Below are 24705 nucleotides of genomic sequence, written 5' to 3' on the forward strand. Positions count from 1 at the left end.
CTTTAAAGAGTTACCTGTGTATGTGCGGTTTGCCACCTTCAGCTCTAAGTGTGCACAAGCAGCACGACAACAACCTGTGATGCTGAGCTGGAATTGTTGGGTGACCAAACTCACTTATACAGGCTAACCCAACCGCAGACTCAGGCCAGACTCACTATTGCTGCAAACTTAAAGCGTGCTTGAAGACCTATAATTATCACAATAATTATTATATTAAGTCGGGTCCCTATAGACTTATGGAGGGTCTCCGACCCCCCCACATTTGAACCCTACTTAAAACCTACAGCTTTGACATTTTTTTTTTGAATTGGTCCAATCGACGAACCATTAGTAACTATGCAAAGTTATGTGGTAGGCACTATTCGCCAATTTGTTTCTGTGTGTGTGTAGTGCACAGTTAGAGACACATTTTTTGGACCCTCCTGAAGGTCCATGCCTTTCTCCTGTTCAAGGTGCAAACCTGCTAAAAGGGCTTGACCTCAAACAACAGACACTAAATGTGTTTTGTTTTATTAGTCTTAGTAGATATAACAAAACCATTCTATAGTCAGTTGATTACAATTTAGGCTAACGACAAGCCAGTTTGTTAATTTAGCAGGGTTGAACTTTAATTCCCATCTTCTCAGGCCTGGAGCACAATATGAAATAATTAAATCACAGATAATTTGCTAAAACCACAAGTCTTAAGCTATCCATTGCTAATAAGGAAAGTGAACATTTGCTTTTGGCTTGCTTTTAGGTAGCTAGCAACAGAATGAGAAGAATATAGATTAAGAGTTTATTTTTATTTTTTCTGTCAATGACATTTTGATTTTGATGTGATTTGATTGGTGTGAAGACAGTTCCAAATTGGCTTCTCTTTGGGGGGCAGTTGGGATACAATCCACTGCTCAAGTATGCTGTAGGAAAGATCCCTCGCCACATAAGTAATTCATTATGTTTATAAAAATATATAATTAATACTTTTACCAAGGCTTTGTATAAAGCTTTCTAGAATACATTGTTTTTTCTAGAATAATTGCAACTCTTTCCCATTCTTATTTATAAAAATGGTCAAGCTCCATTAAGTTGGATGGGAACCTTTTCTGAAAAGCAATATTCTGGCTTTGCCTGGGACTAGGGCCAGCCCTAGGCATGAGTGACTTGAGGGGAGAGGGGGCCCCCAAATAAAAATGTGCTAAGAGCCCACAAAAGACTAGGGCCGGTACTGCCTGGGACTATCAAGAACATTTACATTTTATTTTGTTTCTAAGCCACCCCAGAATGTATCCTATATGTTTGGGATCCTGGTGTTGCTGGAAGATTAATGTTCTCCCAAGTCAGTATCTTGCAGACGTTAGCAGCTTTCCTCACGATGAAGAACGATTTTAGGCTTGCATCAAACAAAGCACTTAACGTTAAAAATGCTAGATTTTATACGGTCTAATCAGACCATATAATCTTCTTCCACCTGGTCTAAGAGTCTCCCACATGCCTTCTGGTAAACTCTAGCTGAGATTATTTTTAACCAGGCAACTTGTGAAGCACTTGTGATGCAGCGATTGTTGCAGTATGCACAATGCCTCACAGCTCATCTACAGAAGAGTGTAACCTGATGGCATTCTGATTGAAATCAACTGCTTACTACTGTAAATATGGGATTTGTTTGTTGTCAGTATCATTTGAGCATGAAGACGTGTGTACATGAGTCTGAGAGCTTGGTTAGCTACTGTAGCTAATATTATTTTTCTGGACCTAAATTCTGCTTATGATAACAAAGAAATTGTAGACATACTGGCTTAGTTAACACTGGTTATTCACAGATTTTGTAATGAAAATGGACTTAATGTAATATAGCTGAATGTTTTAACATAGTAATTAAATAATATGTTATATTATTATTAAAACATAATATTAATAACTAATGCTTTTATTTTTTATTTCTGAGAACTAGCTGAGCCAAAGGAAAAAACTATTTGCCTGACCAACTAAGATGAATGATGAATGGGAAACACTGGGTAATTATTAGGTTATTATGTCATTTGAACTGCCTTTAGTTATCTTAGGGCATTTCAGCATAGTTCTTTAAATACATTCTTCTTTGCTTCATAATCAGCTCAAGACACAGCATGATAGGCTTACAGTTCATAGGTTTTTCCTAGATTTCATTATCACAAAGTTGCTAATCCCAGTATCATGTTTTAACGAACTATAATGGCTTCTTTTGTCATGTGTTGTAGGATTAAGGAATACTGGACAAAATACTGGATAGAATTTGACCTGTTTTTAGCCGCTGCTGCTGCAGATGTGGAGAATGGCTGAATAGATGTAGCCGGCATTTGGCAATGCACTTAGCTATTGACATTTAAATTGCTTGCAAAATGTTAAAATTGGCGTTTTTCCTATGTAACACGTGAGTAGGGCTTAATATAATTTTCAGGTGTGAATATCAGTAGGCTATCTTAAGTTGTTGTTCAAATTCCAAAAAATAAGATTTGTAACATTAAAAAGTGGAAAAGATATGGATAGCAAAATGGCCTAGAACATAGGTAGCTAATGTGGCTTGGAAGGGGAGCTCACTCTTCACAATGTGGCAATCGGTGTTGACTCAATCTCACTCACGACACTCAAGCAGTCACGTTTTGTGTCTACCATCCTTTGTGAGCAAAGTTACAGTAACATAATAGCTAGCTAGCTGAGTAACTTACCTTCGACATGCTACATCAGAGAGGTACTGAGAACCAACGTCTTCTCCACTCTTCTTCAGAAGTGCGACCGTTCTCTCGTAAGCGGTGAAGGGGAGCTCACTGCTCACGATGTGGTAAGCAGTGTTGATTAACTTCACCATCCGCTCGATTGTGTCGTTTTTTGCCCGTTGTGTCCAGTCATGAAGTGGCCCAGCTGATGGGTTGTCCGCGACCCGCTTTGCCAGCACACATTGCAAATGTTGGCGGCTTTTGTCGTGTTCATCTAAAGCCTACTTTCTATAGTTCTGCGTCCCCTTAAAAAATGAACCCCTTCGGTCGGCCTTGGCAGGGAATTGCCGGCAAACTAAGCAATACATGGCATCTCCATCGTCGCTTTTCTCCACCCAGTTGTACTGTGTTTTCCATGACATAGGAAACCCCTCTTCCTTACATTAACTTCATACTCCTTCGATTTTTTTTTTTTACTAACGTTAATGGCTGAAGTGAACATTTTAAATGTTAACTAACATTTGTTTCACGCGCTTCGTGTCACTGTTGTCTGACGTATGCTGAGGCAGCTGTCTTCTGATATAGACAAAGCCACTGTCACTTTGGCATGCACTGTAATTTCAAACTATGGATATGATTATGCAAACTTAGATCAATCTATTCAGCATTTTCTTCTCTCTCTTCTAACGTATATCAGCCTATAGAGAGAGAAAGGGTGAGTCCGAAAGAAAGATTCTCACCAGCAGCTGTCGTTTTCTCCTCAGTGCACATAACTTATATTTTACAAAACCAACAATTTTCTAAAAGTGCATCTGCATCTTCTAAATTAAATGTTTTTATACAGTATCATTAATTTGTCAGAAAAATATTAGTAACTGAGAAATGCAGTATTTTTTGCAATTATGGTTTTTATTAACATCTAAACTTTTACATCAACAACCTTTGAAATCATACTCTTCATAGATTTTATATCTATATCACAGCAATTTAAAAAGGACAAATCATGAAGCCTGATATCAAACTCCTCCCTGTACATCCACACATGCCATTAATGTAGCATCTTTCACTTACCAACACCATCATAAAATATTTTTCTTGTCAGGACCAGTCCAACTCCTTTGTCTTTTTGTTGTTTTTAGACATTGTAATAGATAGGGCAGTAAGGAGAGTAAGAGTAGAGAGTGTGCTAGAACAGGGTTTCCCTACCACTGTGCCCCAGACGTGAACCAGTCTGTGGAGTGCTTGCTACCAAGCCCCCAGGCTTTGTCATACACCCACTAGGCCACAAGATGGGTAATCAATTGAATTATCATTGTCTAGTATGTGAGCAAGTTGGGAATATCTGACACGTTCAGTAAAACCCATAACAGATGTTGATTGGACAGGCTGAAGAACCATCATGTCTCTGACATTCTAACCTCGTCCTTACTTCCCTGGCTATTGTGCACGGAGATGTCAAGGAAACTGCCCAAACTTTTTTTTTAAACAGTGAGAGAGTATAGCTCCAAAATAGCAAGCTTACATGGATGTGATTGATATGCAATATTAATAGCCATTTCAGCACATTCAATAACCAACATTTGCATGACAAGGGTTAACTGAAGTGGGGTGGTTATGGTCAAATAACTTTGCAAACAACATAAGCCCCTATTTTTTTTAGCGACCTATAGTAGTATCAGGAATCAAAGAATGGTGGGTAAAATGGATTTAGGATTTTTGCCTGCTTAAGAATTAGCTTTATAGGGCTGATTAAAGAAGTGACAAAGTAATTCTAGGTTCTATGCATTTGAAGATATACTAGTAAAAGCATTATTTTTTGGTATCCACTCACAAGTATTTCTGTGTTCTCTCCGGTCTTCATTGAAAACAAAAGTTGGGAACCCCTGTGCTAAAACTGCAAAGGGTTGGATTCATTAGCTTGTGTTCTGGAGGCAGATACCTTGACTGCTAGACCACCCCAGTCCACATCATATAAATATTTGTTAAAATCATTGTCATCTTCAGCAGCAGTTTTCACAAGGTCATTAGAAACCGAGGTACAGTAAAAAACAAACAAATTAAGAAATAAGCAAAGCAGTACAAGTGTATCATGCACATTCTTCATCATAGAATACAGTATCACAAGATTGGGATTCAATGTCATTATGACCACCTGAAATAATTCACTCTTGTACTAAGATAAACTACTTCATTAAAAACAGTATTTTCATTTCTCATGTAGACTTTTTTGTATGCTGCTAGTTTTGCGGTAACATTTTTAGGTAATTATATGAAATGCATAGAGAAAGTCATGTTTTCACACATTACTAAGAGTACAGTTGAAATCTGTAAGCTGCATCAGCACACTGTCACCCGTGTTTAAACAGCTTTATTGTGCTTATAATGTACCAGCAAAGGTGTTTCAGGACACCCTGTGGGGTTATAATAGCACCCGGCTTCGGAAGAGTGCTAAAACACTTCAAAAGGGCAGTGTTTCACCCAATTCCTGTGTCAACTGAAATGACAGAGTTTGGTGATATACCTAATCTAATGTAGTGGTCTACTCAGTCTTTCATCCTTTTATAGCTAAAGATTTAACCCATACTAACTGGGTGACATCATTATGTTTTTGTGTCTAATCTCCTGTTTGAGACCATGACAATAAAACCAGGCACCTTTTGACAATCCAAATGCCTAGATAATAGTACTGGAACTTGTTAGCTCCTACTACTGACATATTCTATAGCTTACTAATAGGGTTTTTACAAATTGTGATCCCCGCATATGTATGCTAATGATAATAATAATAATAATATAATGTGTATACACTCACCTAAAGGATTATTAGGAACACCATACTAATACTGTGTTTGACCCCCTTTCGCCTTCAGAACTGCCTTAATTCTACGTGGCACTGATTCAACAAGGTGCTGAAAGCATTCTTTAGAAATGTTGGCCCATATTGATAGGATAGCATCTTGCAGTTGATGGAGATTTGTGGGATGCACATCCAGGGCACGAAGCTCCCGTTCCACCACATCCCAAAGATGCTCTATTGGGTTGAGATCTGGTGACTGCGGGGGCCATTTCATGATTTGAGCTTTGTGACATGGTGCATTATCCTGCTGGAAGTAGCCATCAGAGGATGGGTACATGGTGGTCATAATGGGATGGACATGGTCAGAAACAATGCTCAGGTAGGCCGTGGCATTTAAACGATGCCCAATTGGCACTAAGGGGCCTAAAGTGTGACAAGGAAACATCCCTCACACCATTACACCACCACCACTAGCCTGCACAGTGCTAACAAGGCATGATGGATCCATGTTCTCATTCTGTTTACGCCAAATTCTGACTCTACCATCTGAATGTCTCAACAGAAATCGAGACTCATCAGACCAGGCAACATTCTTCCAGTCTTCAACTGTCCAATTTTGGTGAGCTTGTGCAAATTGTAGCCTCTTTTTCTTATTTGTAGTGGAGATTGGTACCCGGTGGGGTCTTCTGCTGTTGTAGCCCATCCGCCTCAAGGTTGTGCGTGTTGTGGCTTCACAAATGCTTTGCTGCATACCTCGGTTGTAACGTGTGGTTATTTCAGTCAAAGCTGCTCTTCTATCAGCTTGAATCAGTCGGCCCATTCTCCTCTGACCTCTAGCATCAACAAGGCATTTTCGCCCACAGGACTGCCGCATACTGGATGTTTTTCCCTTTTCACACCATTCTTTGTAAACCCTAGAAATGGTTGTGCGTGAAAATCCCAGTAACTGAGCAGATTGTGAAATACTCAGACCGGCCCATCTGGCACCAACAACCATGCCACGCTCAAAATTGCTTAAATCACCTTTCTTTCCCATTCTGACATTCAGTTTGGAGTTCAGGAGATTGTCTTGACAAGGACCACACCCCTAAATGCATTGAAGCAACTGCCATGTGATTGGTTGATTAGATAATTGCATTAATGAGAAATTGAACAGGTGTTCCTAATAATCCTTTAGGTGAGTGTATATAACAAAATGGAAAATAAATAATAAACTATTTTTGGTTTCAATAAAAGCGTGTTAATAACCATTGTTAAAAGTCATTGGAAACCAACCAAGTCATTGGAAACCAAGTCATGTGTGACAAAAACCGTAATGATAACCAATGTTGATTAAAATACATTGTCTTGTGCAAGAATGCCATGGGTGTAATGTTGGAAAAAATAAATAGAATAGTACCTATTGGTGCTTCCACATGAAATGCATATTGCTACAGCAGCTGAGAGGAGGCAGGCACCCTGAGGTGTACATAAGGAAATTATACATAACAAGTTAGAATACATATGTTTCATGAATGGCACTCTTTGAATCGTGAATATCACAGTCAGTTATCATCAGTCAACCTCTTCTCTTTGTGCAGATCTCTCTCTCTCTCTTTAATCCACACTGTTTCGATAATTCAATGAGGCTTCTGTTAAAGGACAACTGTGCAGTCAGTTAGATAGAATACAGAAATGGCACTCGATGACTGGGAAAAAAAGAGAGAAAAAAAAATCCAACATCACAGAAGAGAGGAGGGGAGAACGTCAGTGTCACAATGTCTCACCCTCAACGTGATCGTTGTTATTGAGTCCCGGTCCAGGAGAGGGCCTGCTCTTCAAGGCCTCTGTGCCTCCCCGCGAGGTGTCCTGAAAGAACAGACCAGGCATCCACATGGACATGATGATCCGTTTGTACTCCTTACGGAAGTTCTGGTTGAGCAGGCCGTAGATGATGGCGTTAAGGCAACTGTTGAAGTATGCCATGAAGTAGCTGACCACAAACAGCCACTCAGGGATCCGCGGTGCCACCCTCTCCGGGTCAATAGCTACGGCGAGCCCGATGAAGTTCAGCGGCCCCCAGCAAATGGCGAAGAGCACAAAGACCACGAACATGGTGACGAAGTTACGCATGTCACTGGGCTTGAGGCGGGGCCTCACCTCCGACTTCACCTTCCTTCGAACCTGGATGACCAGGATCCAAATCCTCAGGTAGCAGAAGGTAACCACGGCGATGGGCACGATGAAGTGGATCACCACCACGGTGATGGTGTACGATGTACTGACAGCCTGGGCAAAGGTGCAGGAATACACCCTGGGGTCGTACTGTAGCGACCCTACAAAGAAGTTTGGTATGATGGCCAGGATAGTAAGCAGCCATATTAAGGCCACCAGCAGAAGCGTATTGCGGTAGCTGTAGAATTTGTCATAGGAAAAGCTGTGGCAGATGTAGCAGTAGCGGTTGATGGCGATGCCAGTGATGTTGAAGATAGAGCCGATGACGCTGAGACCCATCAGGAAACCACTCACCTAGTGAGGCATTAAAAAGAAGAGATATGTGGTAAGTATAGATACGTGTGAGGAAGAATAAAGATGGACAGGCACACAGACAAACAGATTAATCACCATGCACTGAGTCTCTCCCAACGACCAGCCATCATGGAAGATGGCATACAGCACCAGGGGGTAGGGGTAGAATGCCACCACCAGGTCAGCAAAAGCCAGACTCACCACGAACACGTTCCCTACAGAGGGCAGATAGAACAACACATTCATTTATTGGAATTTCAGCAAACAGAGGGAAAGGGTTAGGCTTCAGGCTGGGGTTGTATTTAAGCCAGCGTATGAAAATAAATAGGTCAGCTAAGCTTAACACTTGATTCAGGCACCTCTCCTCATCCTTTCCCATTGTGAAATTACAGTGGGCGCATTTTGTAATCATGCTGAGTGCAAAAATGTCATCCATGAGAGGGCATGCTTCTGCCAGTGAGCACAAAAAATGAGTAAAAAGCTAATAGATCAGAACATTAAAATCGCACATAGAACTGTGCTTTGGTGAGATAAAAAATGGAAACTCCAGGTATAGACTCAATGTAGGAAAACAGGATATAGAGCTCTTGTGGACACTGGAGCTGATGGAAGACCTGAACTGAAGAAGTTGTTGGAGATTGTGCCAAATATGGACAAACATGTGAAAGCATAACTGTGGAAAGGCCATCCTGGTAATAGTTGTAGGTTTTCATTCAATATCCATGACTAGTATGTGAGGTAATTGGTCAAGGGAAAAACAACTACTGTGTAAACACAGCAACATTAATTTGATTGAATTAAGCCTCTAGTTAGTACTAGAAGGAAGATTGGTGACTCAGTTACAAATGGTGAAGCTGAAAAGAAGGTGAGCTGATCGATTCGATCAGGTTATATTGTAAAATGCATTACCACGACAGATGTCTCATGTATCATTAGACCACTTACATAGAATTTGCATTTAGATTGCAGGACACAAGTTCAAAGCTCTCATTTAGACAAATGAATTTCTGCACATGGCACCGTCATTCTGTCACTAGTGTATCTCCTGGTACTTTTACTGGTAGTGAATTAAATCTTTAATAAACCACTAAAAATGTTTTGCTGCTCCAGTCCAATATATACTACATATACTGCATAGAACAACATAAGAGGCCTATCCGTATTGCAAAAAAGTAGAAAAAAATTATTTAACAACGGTAAGTGGAATCCAAAATCACCAACCGATTAAGTGCTGGATTCAAACTCAAACCGAAAATCTAAGTAAACAGTTGAAATCACAGGCTGCTCCGACTTACGTGAATTTCATCATGGCAACTCATAATGTGACTCAGTAGTGTGTATGGCCCCCACGTGCCTGTATGCACTCCTGACAACGTCTGGGCATGCTCCTGATGAGACGGTGGATGGTGTCCTTGGGGATTTTTTCCCAGACCTGGATCAGGGCATCAGTGAGCTCCTGGACAGTCTGTGATGCTACTTCAGCCAGGAACTGCCTACACAATCTGGCCGCATGAGGCCGGGCATTGTCCTGCACCAGAAGGAAACCAGGGCCCACTGCACCAGCCTAAGGTCTGACGATGGGTCTGAGGATTTCATCCCAGTACCTAACAGCAGTCAGGGTACCGTTGGCTAGCACGTGGAGGTCTGTGCGACCCTCCAAGGATATGCCTCCCCAGACCATCACTGACCCATTGTCAAACCGGTCATGCTGGATGATGTTGCAGGCAGCATAACGCTCACCACGGCAACTCCAGACAGTTTCACATGTGCTCAGTGTGAACCTGCAGTCATCTGTGAAGAGAATGGGTCACCAATGACGGACCTGACAATTTTGGTGTTCTCTGGCGAATGCCAATCGAGCTGCATGGTGCTGGGCTGTGAGCACAGGTCCCACTAGAGGATGACCCCATGCCACCCTCATGGAGTTGGTTTCTGAGTTTGGTCAGAAACATGCACATCAGTAGCCCGTTGGAGTTCATTTTGTAGGGCATCCTCCTGATGCAGTTATAAAGATGTGCTAAACAACTTACCACATTTCTCTCCCACAAAGCTTTCTAAACATCTTCTCTGTCTGCTTTGTTCAAAACCTTCTCCCCCACTTTGTTCAGATATGATTGTACTACACAAACATACCTGGGGAAACATCTGTAACCTGGTATAATTCATTTTGGAGCTCCTTAAATCCTCTCAAGCTGCCCAGCAGAGACTTAAATATACTTACACAGAATAGCAGAGTACAACCAAAACCGGGTTGTTTCAGAACTTATGCAGTACACTGGATTTTGTTAGTTGTAGAATACCAACGGAATGTAGTGAATATAGCACACCAACATTTACTTTGGAGAGCAAACTTTCAGACTCTTGGCTTCACAGTAGCACAATGAGCAAATCGATAGAATGTAAACGTAAAAGGAGGGGAAAAATATGAAAAAATCTGCTTTCTTTAGCATTGCGATCTAGTTACATACTGATGTCTAGGGAGAGAGAGAAAAAGAGACAGGGGCGTGGTAGGGCAGAAAACATGGGCTGGAAAGTGAAAGAAGGGGAATGCAATAGCCTTCTTTCATGTCCATATCCAAAAAAACACAAATGGGGCCAAGGCTACTGTATGCAATCCAAACACTCTCTTGGAGAGAGGCGCACACACGAGTGTTGAATATTCCATCAAACAGCATATAAACCCATCCCATTTGCTAGGCACACATACACAATTTCACTTGTTGTCTTAGATGGCAGTGGCTGTTTAGAATGCAATGTTAATTCAAGAATAACATTCTGTTTAAGTAGGGTAGCTAAGAGGAAGTTTGTGTGCTTTGTTATTGATTTTAACATTATTTAATTCACCATCTCTGCCAATACAATTTAATTCTATATCACTGCCATTGGCATTCCCCTACCATGATGGCACTGTGGTCCTTCTTGCACTTTGCAGCCTAAAACATATGCGTTAAAGCAATCTAAGTACAGCTCTCAAGTACCCACAAGCTACCCATCTCAACTGCACTGCTAATGCTTCAAAAGCAGTCTTCAGTATATTTGCCTTGGAACTCATTTATGAATTTGTGAAAATGGCAATATATATTCCTTTATCCATATACTGGTGCTGATTTTATCATTTATTACACCTTTTTTGTCTTTATTGAAGCCCAGAGGAGATTAAACTGCCATCTAACATTTTCTTATGGTTTCCAATTCTTCTGGCAAAGCATCACTGGAAATTATAATGGCCATAGTATAGTCTACTCATCCACTAACTTTCCTAATACATCATTCTTATGATAAGACAAGCCCAAGGACAATCTTACCTGTTTCCCTAGTAATTCCCCACTCTCCTGGCTGTCCCCTGGGCGTAGTGGTTTTTAATGTGAAAAGATGGGCATAATGTTGCCCATTCCCATCCTAATTCCATTCATCAATCTCTCCATAATGTGAAGATAGACAATGGCAATGCCTCATGCAGGACTGGACAGCCGCTATACTGATCCCAGGGGTGTGCTCCATTGGTGGCCATAACTGTACCTGATCTGGGTATCTACCCAGATGGAGTTGTCATCTAGTGTCCATATGTCTGTAGTCAGGCAGTTGGTTCCTAGTGCCAGTAGAGGGGCCATCACCACTCTATCATCCTTATAGTCATCCATGACCTGCTGCATTGAACACTAGTGTGTATTAGATGAAGACAAAACAGATGGATGATACAAGGTTGCACCACACATAGTTACAGTAATATGCAGTTAAATAAAAGATACAGAAAAAATATTTATTCTGAATTCATAACAAATCATTTTGTGTGAAGATGTTCAGGCATAAGCCATAAAGTTGCCAAAAATGTGATGCTTGCAGAGTACTTGACAGCGACTATCTTCTATCCTTCAGAAACAGCATGCTGCGCTTAAAGAATAATATTAGATGGTAATTGTAAGGGAAGACACTTAAATAAATGCCATCACCAATACATTTGCTTCACAAAGCCAGAGAATGAATGACCTTAAGAAAATACTTTTAAGTACGCTTCATCAGAGATAATGTATGCTATTCTTAAAATGTAAAGGATGCTCACAGCTAAGGCCCGCAACGTTTCTTTCCTGACTGTTTATGGATGTTCTAATGTTCATGACTACTGGTCTGGAATTGTTGGAATCTTGGACATGCTAAAGTTTCCCTTTAATCCAGGCCGGCTTTTGCTGATCCTTGGCATTTCGGAGACTCTTGATTAATTCTAACTCCAATATGCTTATCTTTTTTCATATTGTCTGGGCTTCATGCGCTTGCCCTTTTATGCTTGTATTTATCCTACTTCATGCATGTACAAGGTGTATTACGAGCATGTTTAAATCAGAAATGTGTTTTCCTACTCTCCCTTTGGCACTCAATGAGTGACCAGGGAATTAGCTATTACTGGCTGTGACCCTAAAGTAATTTGGGGTTAACTGCCCAGCTCAAGGGTGGAACGGCAGTTTATACACCCTGGCAGCTCATGTAATCTTCAAAAGGGTTCCTCAGGATTGTTGTAGGATGAAGACACACCCCTTTTCAAGATTGCCAGCTCACACAGCACTTTCCTTATTTTCTTTCAAAAAGACAACACAACATAAGTAGTGGGCCAGTCTGTAGTCCGCTTGTGGTTTGCTGATTCACTGCTCTGTCATTAAAAGCGTTGTGCGAGGACTGATAATGAATCTGTCAAATTAGCTCCATTGCACTGAAATGGAAGCGCTGGAAATATCAAGACCAAGTAAACAGTAGCTATTTATGGCAAAAATGGTTGCGAATGTAGTGTGTGATTATGTCCATGGAAGTTTCATTTTTAAAGGCAAACAAAATTTGAGATTATACTGGTGTCTCTTTTTAAGTAATTTTCCTGTAACAATTTCCTGTACCTTAATTAAAAAGGATGAACATCCATATCGTCCTGCGGAATAGGAGTTAATGAGGAATATACACTCCTGTAAGTCACGTTATTTGGGAGGGAAGCCAAGTAGGCAGAGCAAAGGATGTAGGCAAAGCTAAGCATGAGCTATCAAGATCTATTGGACAATAATTCTGTTAGTGAAAAAAGCACACATCTGACATACCCTCATGACGTAAATGTTAGATTTACGTCATGAGATGTTAGATTTCTTAAAATGTACTACTGTCATAAGTGCATCATATTTTATTGACCCCATTAAAAGGTGCCTTATGCCACATTTTCCATTTGAAATGTCAGTATATATGGGCATCAGTAAATCAGTAGGTAAATGAGTCCGTAGGTTTCAGATCTGGGAGAATCAGTCATGTTAAACATTGGGATGTCTCAAACTAATGCATGTCTCTGTTCTATGCAAAACTGATCCTTTAACAGGAGACACGCACGAGAAATACTAAAAGGGCTATAACTACTATGATTAAAATGACGATGCCAACCTATTCAAAGCCCACCCAGCAATACTAACCCCATAATTCAGCTATCCTGGAGAATGGTTATTTGATGTCATCACTGTGGGCCTGGTGGGAAACTTCATTAATTAGGTCAGAGTCAGTGGAATTCTAGTATGGTATAGATGTACAACATTCTTGCCCTCTCATTCTTGGCCTCCCTTAAAGGCCAACAGATAGTCTAAGGCTGCCTTGTTCAGTAGAGAAAGCAAGCGGGTAGCTTCTGGCCCTAGCGGTCGCATTAGCAAAATGTTCTATCGCCAAAGCTAAATCACGCACCTGATCCAAGGACTGCATCACACATTGATCGAGTGCCCCAGGTCTACTCATGGGTCAGCCAGGATAGGTCACGTGTTTACCGCTGGCTACAATAAAGCACAGTTAGAGATTGGAACAGACTACCACCTGATGGCCTTGGCGTATCGCTTGACACTCCCAATTTTTAGCACCTTTAGGAGTAGAAAGAGTACAGTAGAACACAGTTCCATTGATTAATGTGGAAGGGGTTAATTATAGAGAATACAATTTTAACTTTGTATATCACTAGCACATTGGTATTTGTTACTTTTCCTGGGCAGTTGTTACCTAGTACGACTGCTTTATCCTGGTCCCATGAGGCTGTTTTACACATTAGGGCAGAACATTTTGGTGAGGCAGAAAGAAGACGTGCTGTTGTCTTATGGGACCCTGGGGTCAACAGACATTCTATATGGGCTATCCTATCTCCCTTGCAAACAATGTTGTTTACTAATGGAGGAGAGGTAGCTTGTCCTCTTTTTACCTCTGGTTTAAATTGAGTTGTAAATTTGGGAATGAGTGGGACGAGTGTTGGTTCTCACTTTTCTCCTACAGGCCAGCCATTGCACCTGGATACATACAGTGTAAAACTTGTAAGGGATATTTAGCCTTTTATCTAATTGTAATGGATAAGAGAGAGAGCCCCCATTTTCCCTAATAATTGGTGCGGAGAATATATACAGTGGGGAGAACAAGTATTTGATACACTCCCGATTTTGCAGGTTTTCATACTTAGTTGTCTGTAATTTTTTATCATAGGTACACTTCAACTGTTAGAGATGGAATCTAAAACAAAAATCTAGAAAATCACATTGTATGATTTTTTTATAATTTATTTGAATTTTATTGCATGACATAAGTATTTGATCATCTATCAACCAGTAAGAATTCCGTCTCTCACAGACCTGTTAGTATTTCTTTAAGAAGCTCTCCTGTTCTCCACTCATTACCTGTATTAACTGCACCTGTTTGAACTCACCTGTATAAAAGACCTGTCCACACACTCAATCAAACAGACTCCAACCGCTCCACAATGGCCAAGACCAGAGAGCTGTGTGAGGACATCAGGGATAAAATTGTAGACATGCACAAGGCTGGGATGGGCTACAGGACAATAGGCAAGCAGCTTGGTGAGAAGGCAACAACTGTTGGCGCAATTATTAGATAACGGATGAAGTTCAAGATGACGGTCAATCTTCCTCTGTCTGAGGCTCCATGCAAGATTTCACCTCGTGGGGCATCAATGATCATGAGGAAGGTGAGGGATCAGCCCAGAACTACACGGCAGGACCTGGTCAATGACCTGAAGAGAGCTGGGACCACAGTCTCAAAGAAAACCATTAGTAACATACTACGCCGTCATGGATTAAAATCCTGCAGCGCACGCAAGGTCCCCCTGCTCAAGCCAGCCCATGTCCAGGCCCGTCTGAAGTTTGCCAATGACCATCTGGATGATCCAGAGGAGGAATGGGAGAAAGTAATGTGGTCTGATGAGACAAAAATAGAGCTTTTTGGTCTAAACTCCACTCGCCGTGTTTGGAGGAAGAAGAAGGATGAGTACAACCCCAGGAACACCATCCCAACCGTGATGCATGAAGGTGGAAACATCATTCATTGGTGATGCTTTTCTGCAAAGGGGACAGGAAGACTGCACCGTATTGAGGGGAGGATGGATGGGGCCATGTATCGCAAGATCTTGGCCAACAAGCTCCTTCCCTCAGTAAGAGCATTGAAGATGGGTCATGGTTGGGTCTTCCAACATGACAATGACCCGAAACACACAGCCAGGGCAACTAAGGAGTGGCTCCGTAAGAAGCATCTCAAGGTCCTGGAGTGGCCTAGCCAGTCTCCAGACATGAACCCAATAGAAAATCTTTGGAGGGGGCTGAAAGTCTGTATTGCCCAGCGACAGCCCCGAAACCTGAAGGATCTGGAGAAGGTCTGTATGGAGGAGTGGGGCAAAATCCCTGCTACAGTGTGTGCAAACCTGGTCAAGAACTAAAGGAAACGTATGATCTCTGTAATTGCAAACAAAGGTTTCTGTACCAAATATTAAGTTCTGCTTTTCTGATGTATCAAATACTTATGTCATGCAATAAAATGCAAATTAATTACTTGTAATTAAAATGAGATTTTCTGGATTTTTGTTTTAGATTTCGTCACTCACAGTTGAAGAGTACCTATGATTCTACATGCTTTGTAAGTGGGAAAATCGGCAGTGTATCAAATACTTGTTCTCCCCACTATATGAGTATAGGGTGTTTTGACAAAGACCTGTTTTGAACCCCTTTGGTTGCCATTCTTTGTTAGTAGTTAAATTTAGTCCTCCTGCTATGCAGTTTGCCCCTTTTGGGAACCCTTGGATGCCCAGGGCTAGATATTCTGCCTTCTTGCCTGGGATCTTATTGCAATTCAGGTGTATTTCTTGATATGGGCTCCTACTAAGGTTCCTGCTAGGTCTATTCATCCCCCTTTGGATTTGCTTTCCCCAAAATGTGTTGTTGGAGTGTGTGGGTGAGTGGTGGAAGTGTTGAGGTGCAGTGTAAGGCTGCAGTGTAAGTGCATTTACGTGTGGTGACATCTGGTTTCTTTGATTGTTCGGGTTCAGCTGTCAGAGTCAATTTTCCAGGTCAGTCCTTGGCAGTCCCTGTGGATTCTAGACTCCACAGAAATCACCAGTAGGCTGATCAGGGTTGCAGCTATCATACCGAGGCAGCAGAGGAGGAGGTCACCTGGTTGTCTGCCAGTGTTGTCTTTCTTTGAGTCCAGGCTGGACTCCTGATGTATGTCCTCCTGTGCTGGAGGGTCGTGGTCTGGTCGGCAGTGGTTAACAATCAGTTGTTGCTTCCTTTGCAAAAGGAAGATGAGTTATCTTTACCACTGTTTTGCTGGTTGACGGGAATTGTTTGGGCTTTCCCACAGAGTCTTTCCATTTTCTTCTGGTAGAATTTTCGTTTCAGCCATTCAATGTGTCTTTACCCATCCAGATTTTAACTTTATTCCCATTGGATTTTAATTTAGCTAGAATGTTCTAGTTACAAGTTTTGACTTCCTACTCCATTTGACCTGATATAGCACAACCTCTATCCCAATACATGTTAAAGTCTAAATTTAATTGTGAAGTTACTCCCCATTCCTCTCCCTTTACCTGGCACATAGTCCTGTTTTTGTCCTTGTCCATTGATATTGACCCAAAAGGCCTCTTTGTCTCAGTCTTGATGCTGTACACACAGTCTCATCTTCTTCTGTAGTAAGTGACTCTGTGGCTCAGATCTGTTGCTGTTGGGCACAAAGCTCAAGGTTCAATTTCATGTTGTGTGGTTCTGTCTCACAATTGCATTGGAGATGTGTTCCAGACATAAAAGGAGGTCAGGCCTTCCAACTTTCCCCAAACTAAATGTCCGTTATGCCACAGATTTGTTTCTGGAACCCAAAAGGTGCCAAAGGGAAGGGCTGCAGGAGGTTTCACTTCACATGATTGTTCCCAGTTCGTCTGCATTGAGCTAGAGGTCTGCCACACCGTCCTTATAGGAGAAAGGACAAGACAAAACACTGCATCACTTTAATTATTTTCCTGGGCCCCAGCAAACAGTCTACAACAATACTAAAAATTACACTGAATTATTAAAGAGATTATGGGAATATTACTTAAATGTCAGAAACAAAACTGTTTCAGTCTTGTGAAAAGATCATGTCACACCAACTTAAAAACAACTATGAATTATGATTTTAAATAAGAATATGGAAAAAATTGAAAGTGTAGTTAATTTGGTGGTTTGTCTAATTAAGTTGTTTAAATCTGTTTTAAAGATATTGTTCACTGGCCAGTAGGTTTTAAATAGAAAGGTAAGTAAAGACTGATCTTTTGGTGCTATAGGGTTAGTGGTTTACAATGTGCTATTTCACAGACATAGCTGAAATAAACCCCCAAAATGTCCTTGAAGTATAATAACAATGAACAAAAATGTATAATAGGGCTTTGCTGGTAAATTTGCTAAGACCCAAACATGAAAATAAATAATAAAACAAGAAAATAAATGAAGTAAATGAAAATATACTGTACGTTTAAATGTAATATCTTTAAATGTAATAACTTTTACATACTTTGTAAGTGGGAAAACCTGCAAAATTGGCAGTGTATCAAATACTTGTTCTCCCCACTGTATTAAATATGATGCAGAATGCATGTGGAATGTGATAAATATACGGCAAATTAATTAAACTTTATTCAAAATGCATCTTTCAGGTATGAATGGCGACCTTTTCTGAGATGTATATTCCACATGCTTTAAAAATGTATACATACCTTTAACTTCATTCAAATAAAGTTATTTCATATTATCCTTAGAGGCCTCAGGTTTTAGTGGATTGGTCCTGGCAAGGACTGTGGGGTTCCTTAGGTATAACCCAGGAATGTTTTTTTTTCAAATTTTCTAAACAAATGCAGCCCACTTGTCCTCACACAGTGAATATACATAGAAAACTTTCAAAATGTTAATCATTAGTTCAAGATGTATTAATTCTTAAATACATTAATAGGCAATCTTTTGTTATTTGAAGTGTTTCCCAAATATGTTAAATAAAAAATAAAAAATGAAGGTGTATTTTCTTTCCATGTTGGGAGGTGGTGGCAGTATACTAGATCCTTCTCACCATTGATTTGTTGATCTGCTTTATTTTAATGCTTCTACAATTAAAGTTTTAAACAAATTAAAAAGTATACAGATAAAATGATTCGCCCTTTGTTAAAAAATCCTCTCATATGTGCTACTTTTCTATCACCATTTTTATAAACAGCCCATACAATTGTATGTTATTAAATCCCAAATGAATAAACACCATCTGTAGTATCCGCACAGACCTCCTGAAATACACCCACACCTGCACTGACATACCACGTACAAAAGAGACTAATAACATCCAAGACTGAGTTTTAATAGAAGACCCTATGTTTGACAAGTTTGTCCAAACTTGTTTTCACCAGGGCACATGGCGCCAACGCGCTGGACTGGTGAAGGAACCGGGGAAGGAGTTCACTAGTTTCTCCTTTTCACCATGGCACATGGCGCCAACGCGCCGGACTGGTGAAGGAACCGGGGAAGGAGTTGACTAGTTTCTCCTTTTCACCATGGCACATGGCGCCAACGTGCTGGACTGGTGAAGGAACCGGGGAAGGAGTTGACTAGTTTCTCCTTTTCACCATGGCACATGGCGCCAACGCGCTGGACTGGTGAAGGAACCGGGGAAGGAGTTGACTAGTTTCTCCTTTTCACCATGGCACATGGCGCCAACGCGCCGGACTGATTATAAGAATAGGTGGGGGGTTAGCTGGTTTCCTGGCCACCAAAAGTGACAAAGTACTGTTAGAACAAGAGGATCGCCTTATTAGAAGGAACACATAGTCTTAAGAAGCAATATGTGGTTATGTCTGTGGTGAGGTCCTTATCAATCCAATGTTGGAGGCACTAATGAGATGGTGAAGTTCCCTAAACACTAATTAGATCCCCAGATGGGATCTATGTAGAGTAACAATTTCTGTCTCCCCTTAGTGTCGAGAGATCCAAGGACATGAGTTGAATAGGGTAAGAAAAGGGGGAGAAGGACTTTGTTAGTTGAAAAGTGGAGTTGAATGCAGAGTTACAGTTGTCTTCATGAAGTACATTTTGTTTCTGTCTTAGTACATTGTTGGAGGAAATGTTGCCTTAGAGATTGCTAATATGAATAGATTCTTCCTATTATTATTATTAAGGGAAAAATACACGAGTCTGAATTTTAATCAGTGTTTAATCAGCCTATTTAGCATTTTTTATTCCTAGTTGTTGTGGTGGGAGGTAGACATATGCAATTAAGAAAGGACAGATACAAGATTGGGGTTTAATATTGGGTTTTAATAGAGTTAACTAAATACACACCTCTCTAGTTAGGATTCTAACTTTGTGTTGTTTCCCACAAAGTAGGAGTCCTGAATCCTGAATCACTGATAGACCTGATACACCTTGTCCAAAGACACCTGTGGCCCAGATCATTCCCAGGCCAAACCAAGCCCAGACCTATGAGACTGACTTGGGCTCAGTAAGAGCGGTGAGCCAGCCATGAAACTGACGGTTCCCGCTTCACCAAAACCAAGGAGAGGTTGGGGACAAACTGCCATGTACAACAGACAGTCAAGGCTGGACCGTTACTGGCAACCATCACAGTCAGAGGAGCTGAGCTCTATGAAGGAATGGTAACCATCTGGACTGACTCATGGGAAGAGGGACACTTGACTTTGGGACTTTGGGGTCACAGGGAGGTACAGTACAGACAGCAGTGGCTACACGCATTAAATGTGGGACCCCAGAATAGCTGACAACATCAAATCACAAGGCACCAAACAGCAGTATCAGTTTTTAAACCCTTGTAGTTTTTCACATGTAACAACTAGGAAGGTTGGAGGAATGGAGAGGACCACGCAACACAACGTGGCGTCAACATCCATGACTACACCTGTCAGGAGCCATTTGCCTTAGCAAATTTACCAGCAAAGCCCTATCTGTTTTTGTTCATTGTTATTATACTTGAAGGACATTTTGGGGTACATTTCAGCAAATTTGAGATGTCTGTGAAATAGCACTTTGAAAAGCACTACCCCTATATCACCAAAAGATCAGTCTTTACTTACCTTTCTATTTAGAACCTACTGGCCAGTGAACACAATCTTTAGAACAGATTTAAAGAATTTAATTAGACAAACTGCCAAATGTACTACACTAAATTATATATTTTTAATTCATATTCTTATTTCAAATCATAATTCATCGTTGTTTTTAAGTTGGTGTGACTTGTGATCTTTTCACAAAACTGAAACGATTTTGTTTATGACATTTATGTAATGGTCCCACCATCTCTTTAATAGTTCAGTGTAATTCTTAGTATTGCTGTAGACTGTTTGCTGGGGCCCAGGAGAATAATTAAAGTGCTGCAGTGTTTTGTCTTGTCCTTTCTCCTGTAAGGACGTTGTTGCAGACCTCTAGCTCAATGCATGGAGATGAATTGGGAACAATCATGTGAAGTGAAACCTCCTGCAACCTTTCCCTTTGGCACCTTTTAAATTCCAGAAACAGGCATAACGGACATTTGGTTCAGGAAAGGGGGAAGGCCTGACCTCCTTGTTATGTCTGGAACACATTTCCAGTCCATTGGTGAGACAGAACCACACAACATGAAATTGAACCTTGAGCTTTGTGCCCAACAGCAACAGATCTGAGGCACAGCATTGCTTACTACAGAAGAAGATGAAACTGTGTACAGCCTCAAGGCTGAGGCAAAGAGGCCCAAAGGACAACAACAGGACTTGTGCCAGGTAAAGGGAGAGGACTGGGGAGTAACTTCACAGTTCAATTTAGACTTCGACATGTATTGGGAATTTGGGATAGAGGTTTTGCTATATCAGGTCAAATGGAGTGGGAAGTCAAAACATGTAACTAGAATATACTAGCTAAATTAAAATCCAATGGGAGTAAAGTTAAAATTGGGATGGGTACTACTGCCCATGTACGGTGTAATGCACCTCCAAGGGAGGAACCTGTGCTTTGATAGGACAAGAATGTTTTACATCTATACCATCCTAGAACTCCACTGTCTCTGACCTAATTAATGAAATTACACAAGTTTCCCATCAGCCCCACAGTTATGACATTCAAGAACCATCTCAAGGATAGCTGAATTATGGGGTTAGTATTGCTGGGTGGGCTTTGAATGGGTTGGTATAGTCATTTTAATCATAGTAGTTATAGCCCTTTTAGTATTTCTCATGCGCATCAGCTGCCTACTGGCTCTGAGTCTCCTGTTTTGCAAAAAGGATCAGTTTAGCATAGAACAGAGACATGTCTTAGTTTGAGACATCCCAATGTTTAACATGACTGATTCTCCCAGATCTGAAACCTACGGACTCATTTACGGATGCCCATAAATACTGACTACACCACAAGTCCACGCTTAGGTAAAATATTCACATAGTTAACCTGGAGTTGCCATGGTGGTATACTTCAAACCCAGAGGGGGCCTTGGCCCGGTGTGGTGAACCACAGGACGACTAAGATGATGGACCCTCCCAGTAGCAGAAGTAATTTATATAACCATAACAACTGTCTTGATCATCAATGTTTGATTCAGATTCTAAGTTTTTAAGTAGCTTATTTAAAGTAGTGTCCTTAAGATCCAGGATGTTACTAATATGTCATGAATGTATTATTTTAATAAATTAATTATTTGTTTATATTGTCCCTTATGGGACAAAAGGGAGGAATTGTAAAGGATTAATATATGACCATATTTATCCATTATTCTGCAAATTAACTTCAATGAATGGACTGTTTTAGACTAGGCCTGAATTTGACTGTTCACGTATGCCACGTATAGAAGACCTAGGTCAGCATGCCCTGTTCCTAGAAGTGATTATGGCCACTACCGAAAGCGCAAGGCCTCAAACCTATGTTATCTATGGCCATGTACAGATGGCTCCAAGGTGAAGTTGCCTGTGTCTCCTCTGTATCCTTTCATTTGGGAAGGACAGAGAACAGGGGTAGCTCAGATCAGGAGGTCTGTTAACTATGACCAAGAACTATGGTTGCCTTTCTTGTTTCCCTATTAGTATGACAACTTGTTTTTGTATGTATCTTATAGCATAAGAGGTCATATTTTTGGAAGCTGACAAGGAGGGGTATAAAGAGGTGAAAGCAGTAATGTATGATCAGAATAATTGTTATGACACTGCTCTGTTGGTCTCTATACTTAAACTCTGTTTTGTGGAAATGATTGTTCCTGTGGATCCACGTAATTAAACTGAAATAATCAACTGTTGTACAAACAACTGTTGAGTCTCTTTTCATAAAAAATTGCAAACATTTTTCCATCTTCCACAATATCATCAGTTAATGTTAAAAAATAGTCTCTGGCAAAGTTTCAGGAGTGACACTATCTGCACTGCCATGGTTGCAAGTAAAACATAGATGATCGGAATGTTCATAATTTAGGCATGTACTTCCTTGAAGGTCCGGAATATTGTATGAACGGTGATGCAGTGTTGGCTACCTTTCTATTTTTACATTTAGCTAGTTGGCTAGATAGTCAAGGAAAGCTGTGTGTAAGTTACTAGATTGATGATGATGCAGAAACGATTATTTGACATATAAAATAATTTGATGTTCTAGTTTATTATATTTGTATGAGCACAGATGTGTTTTGTGTTTCTCCAAAGTCAAGGTCAAGACCAAGAGCTAATGTTAGCTAACTTAGTTATGTGTCCGAGCAGACGCTATTTGCTCCCATTTCTTGCTGGATTATTTTTTTTTTTGTGGAATTATTGCATGAATGTACGCTTTGATATACAATAGAACATCCGTTTGTATTCATTAACAGGAAGTCACATTGTGTTCTGTCAAAGCTTGCATCTGTAATTAGCCAATGGGCTTATGGTACTCTGTTGAATTCTGGGTAGCCACGTCCCTGTATAAATGAGAGTGTATTGCCATTTCCAAACTGAGATTGAGTGGAACACCAAAGAAGCAACACTTACTGCCATCATTTCAATAAACAATCAAATTCTCTCTCCCTTGGCTCGACGGGATGTTCTTAACAAAAGTGACAATTCATAAAGGCTGATATCCAACAGTTACAACCTGGTGTTCTCTGCAAAAGATGAAGAAAATCAAACATGCATTTTGGGTTGTTTGACCAAACCTAAAGCATAAGCTACTATTGCTACTGTTACTTGGTTTATTCTATGTTCCGTAGTTATGGAAAGGGCCCATCAACTTCGACCACATCCAATACTAAAGGCTGGGTTCATTACTCCAGCATTGAGGGGACCACTGGCGTTGCGTGGTGATGCCGGGCCAGGCTGCTGCCTTTACACAAAGCCCCCGATGTGGTATATACAGTTGTGCTCATAAATTTGCACACCTTGGCAGAAATTGTGAAATTTTGGCATTGATTTTGAAAATATGACTGGTAATGCTAAATAAATTATTTTATTTAAGGATAGTAAGACATAGGAAGACATTTATTATCACATAGTTGTTTGGCTCCTTTTTAAATCATAATGATAACAGAAATCATCCAAAGGGCCCTGATCAAAAGTTTACATACCCTTGAATGTTTGGCCTTATTACAGACACAGAAGGTGAAAAACACAGGTGAAAATGGCAATTAAAGTTGAATTTCCCACACCTGTGGCTTTTTAAATTGCAATTAGTGTCTGTGTATAAAATAGTCAAGGGGTTTGTAAGCTCTCACGTGGATGCACTGAGCAGGCTAGATACTGAGCCATGGGGAGCAGAAAAGAACTGTCAAGTTAAAAGACCTGCGTAACAAGGTTATTTAACTTTATAAAGATGGAAAAGGATATAAAATGATTCCAAAATCCTTGCAAATGCCAGTCAGTACTGATCAGTCATTTATTAAAAAGTGGAAAATTCGGGTGTGTCTTGATACCAAGCCAAGGTCAGGTAGATTTCAGCCAAAACTGCCAGAATTGTTCGGAATACAAAGAAAAACCCACAGGTAACCTCAGGAGAAATACAGGCTGCTCTGGAAAAACACAGTGTGTTTGTTTCAAGAGCACAATACGACAATACTTGAACAAAAATGAGCTGCATGGTCGAGTTGCCAGAAAGAAGCCTTTACTGCGCTAATGCCACAAAAAAGCCTGGTTACAATATGTCTGACAACACCTTGACATGCCTCACAGCTTCTGGCACACTGTAATTTGGAGTGGTTACAGCAAAAAAAGGTGAAGGTTCTGGAGTGGCCATCACAGACTCTTGACCTTAATATTATCCAGCCACTCTGGGGAGATCTCAAACATTCGGTTCATGCAAGATGACCAAAGACTTTGCATGACCTGGAGGCATTTTGCCAACACGAATGGGCAAGCTATACCACCTGCAAGAATTCGGGGCCTTATTGACAACTATTACAAAAGACTGTACGCTGTCATTGATGCTAAAGGGGGCAATACACAGTGTTAAG

General features: G+C 40.7%; 1 protein-coding gene across 1 annotated transcript in view; it reads right to left on the bottom strand.

Annotated features, from left to right (window-relative positions):
• Positions 1-7224: 7224 nt before the first annotated feature.
• Positions 7225-24705, bottom strand: part of mtnr1ba (melatonin receptor type 1Ba) — a 39881-nt gene continuing 22400 nt past the window's right edge. Inside the window, 2 exon segments of the mRNA NM_001303849.1 lie at positions 7225-7980; positions 8077-8195. Of these exon segments, the coding sequence (NP_001290778.1) occupies positions 7225-7980; positions 8077-8195 (875 nt within the window).

The sequence above is a fragment of the Esox lucius genome, chromosome 1 (assembly GCF_011004845.1).
Source record: "Esox lucius isolate fEsoLuc1 chromosome 1, fEsoLuc1.pri, whole genome shotgun sequence".
Classification (NCBI taxonomy): Eukaryota; Metazoa; Chordata; class Actinopteri; order Esociformes; family Esocidae; genus Esox; species Esox lucius.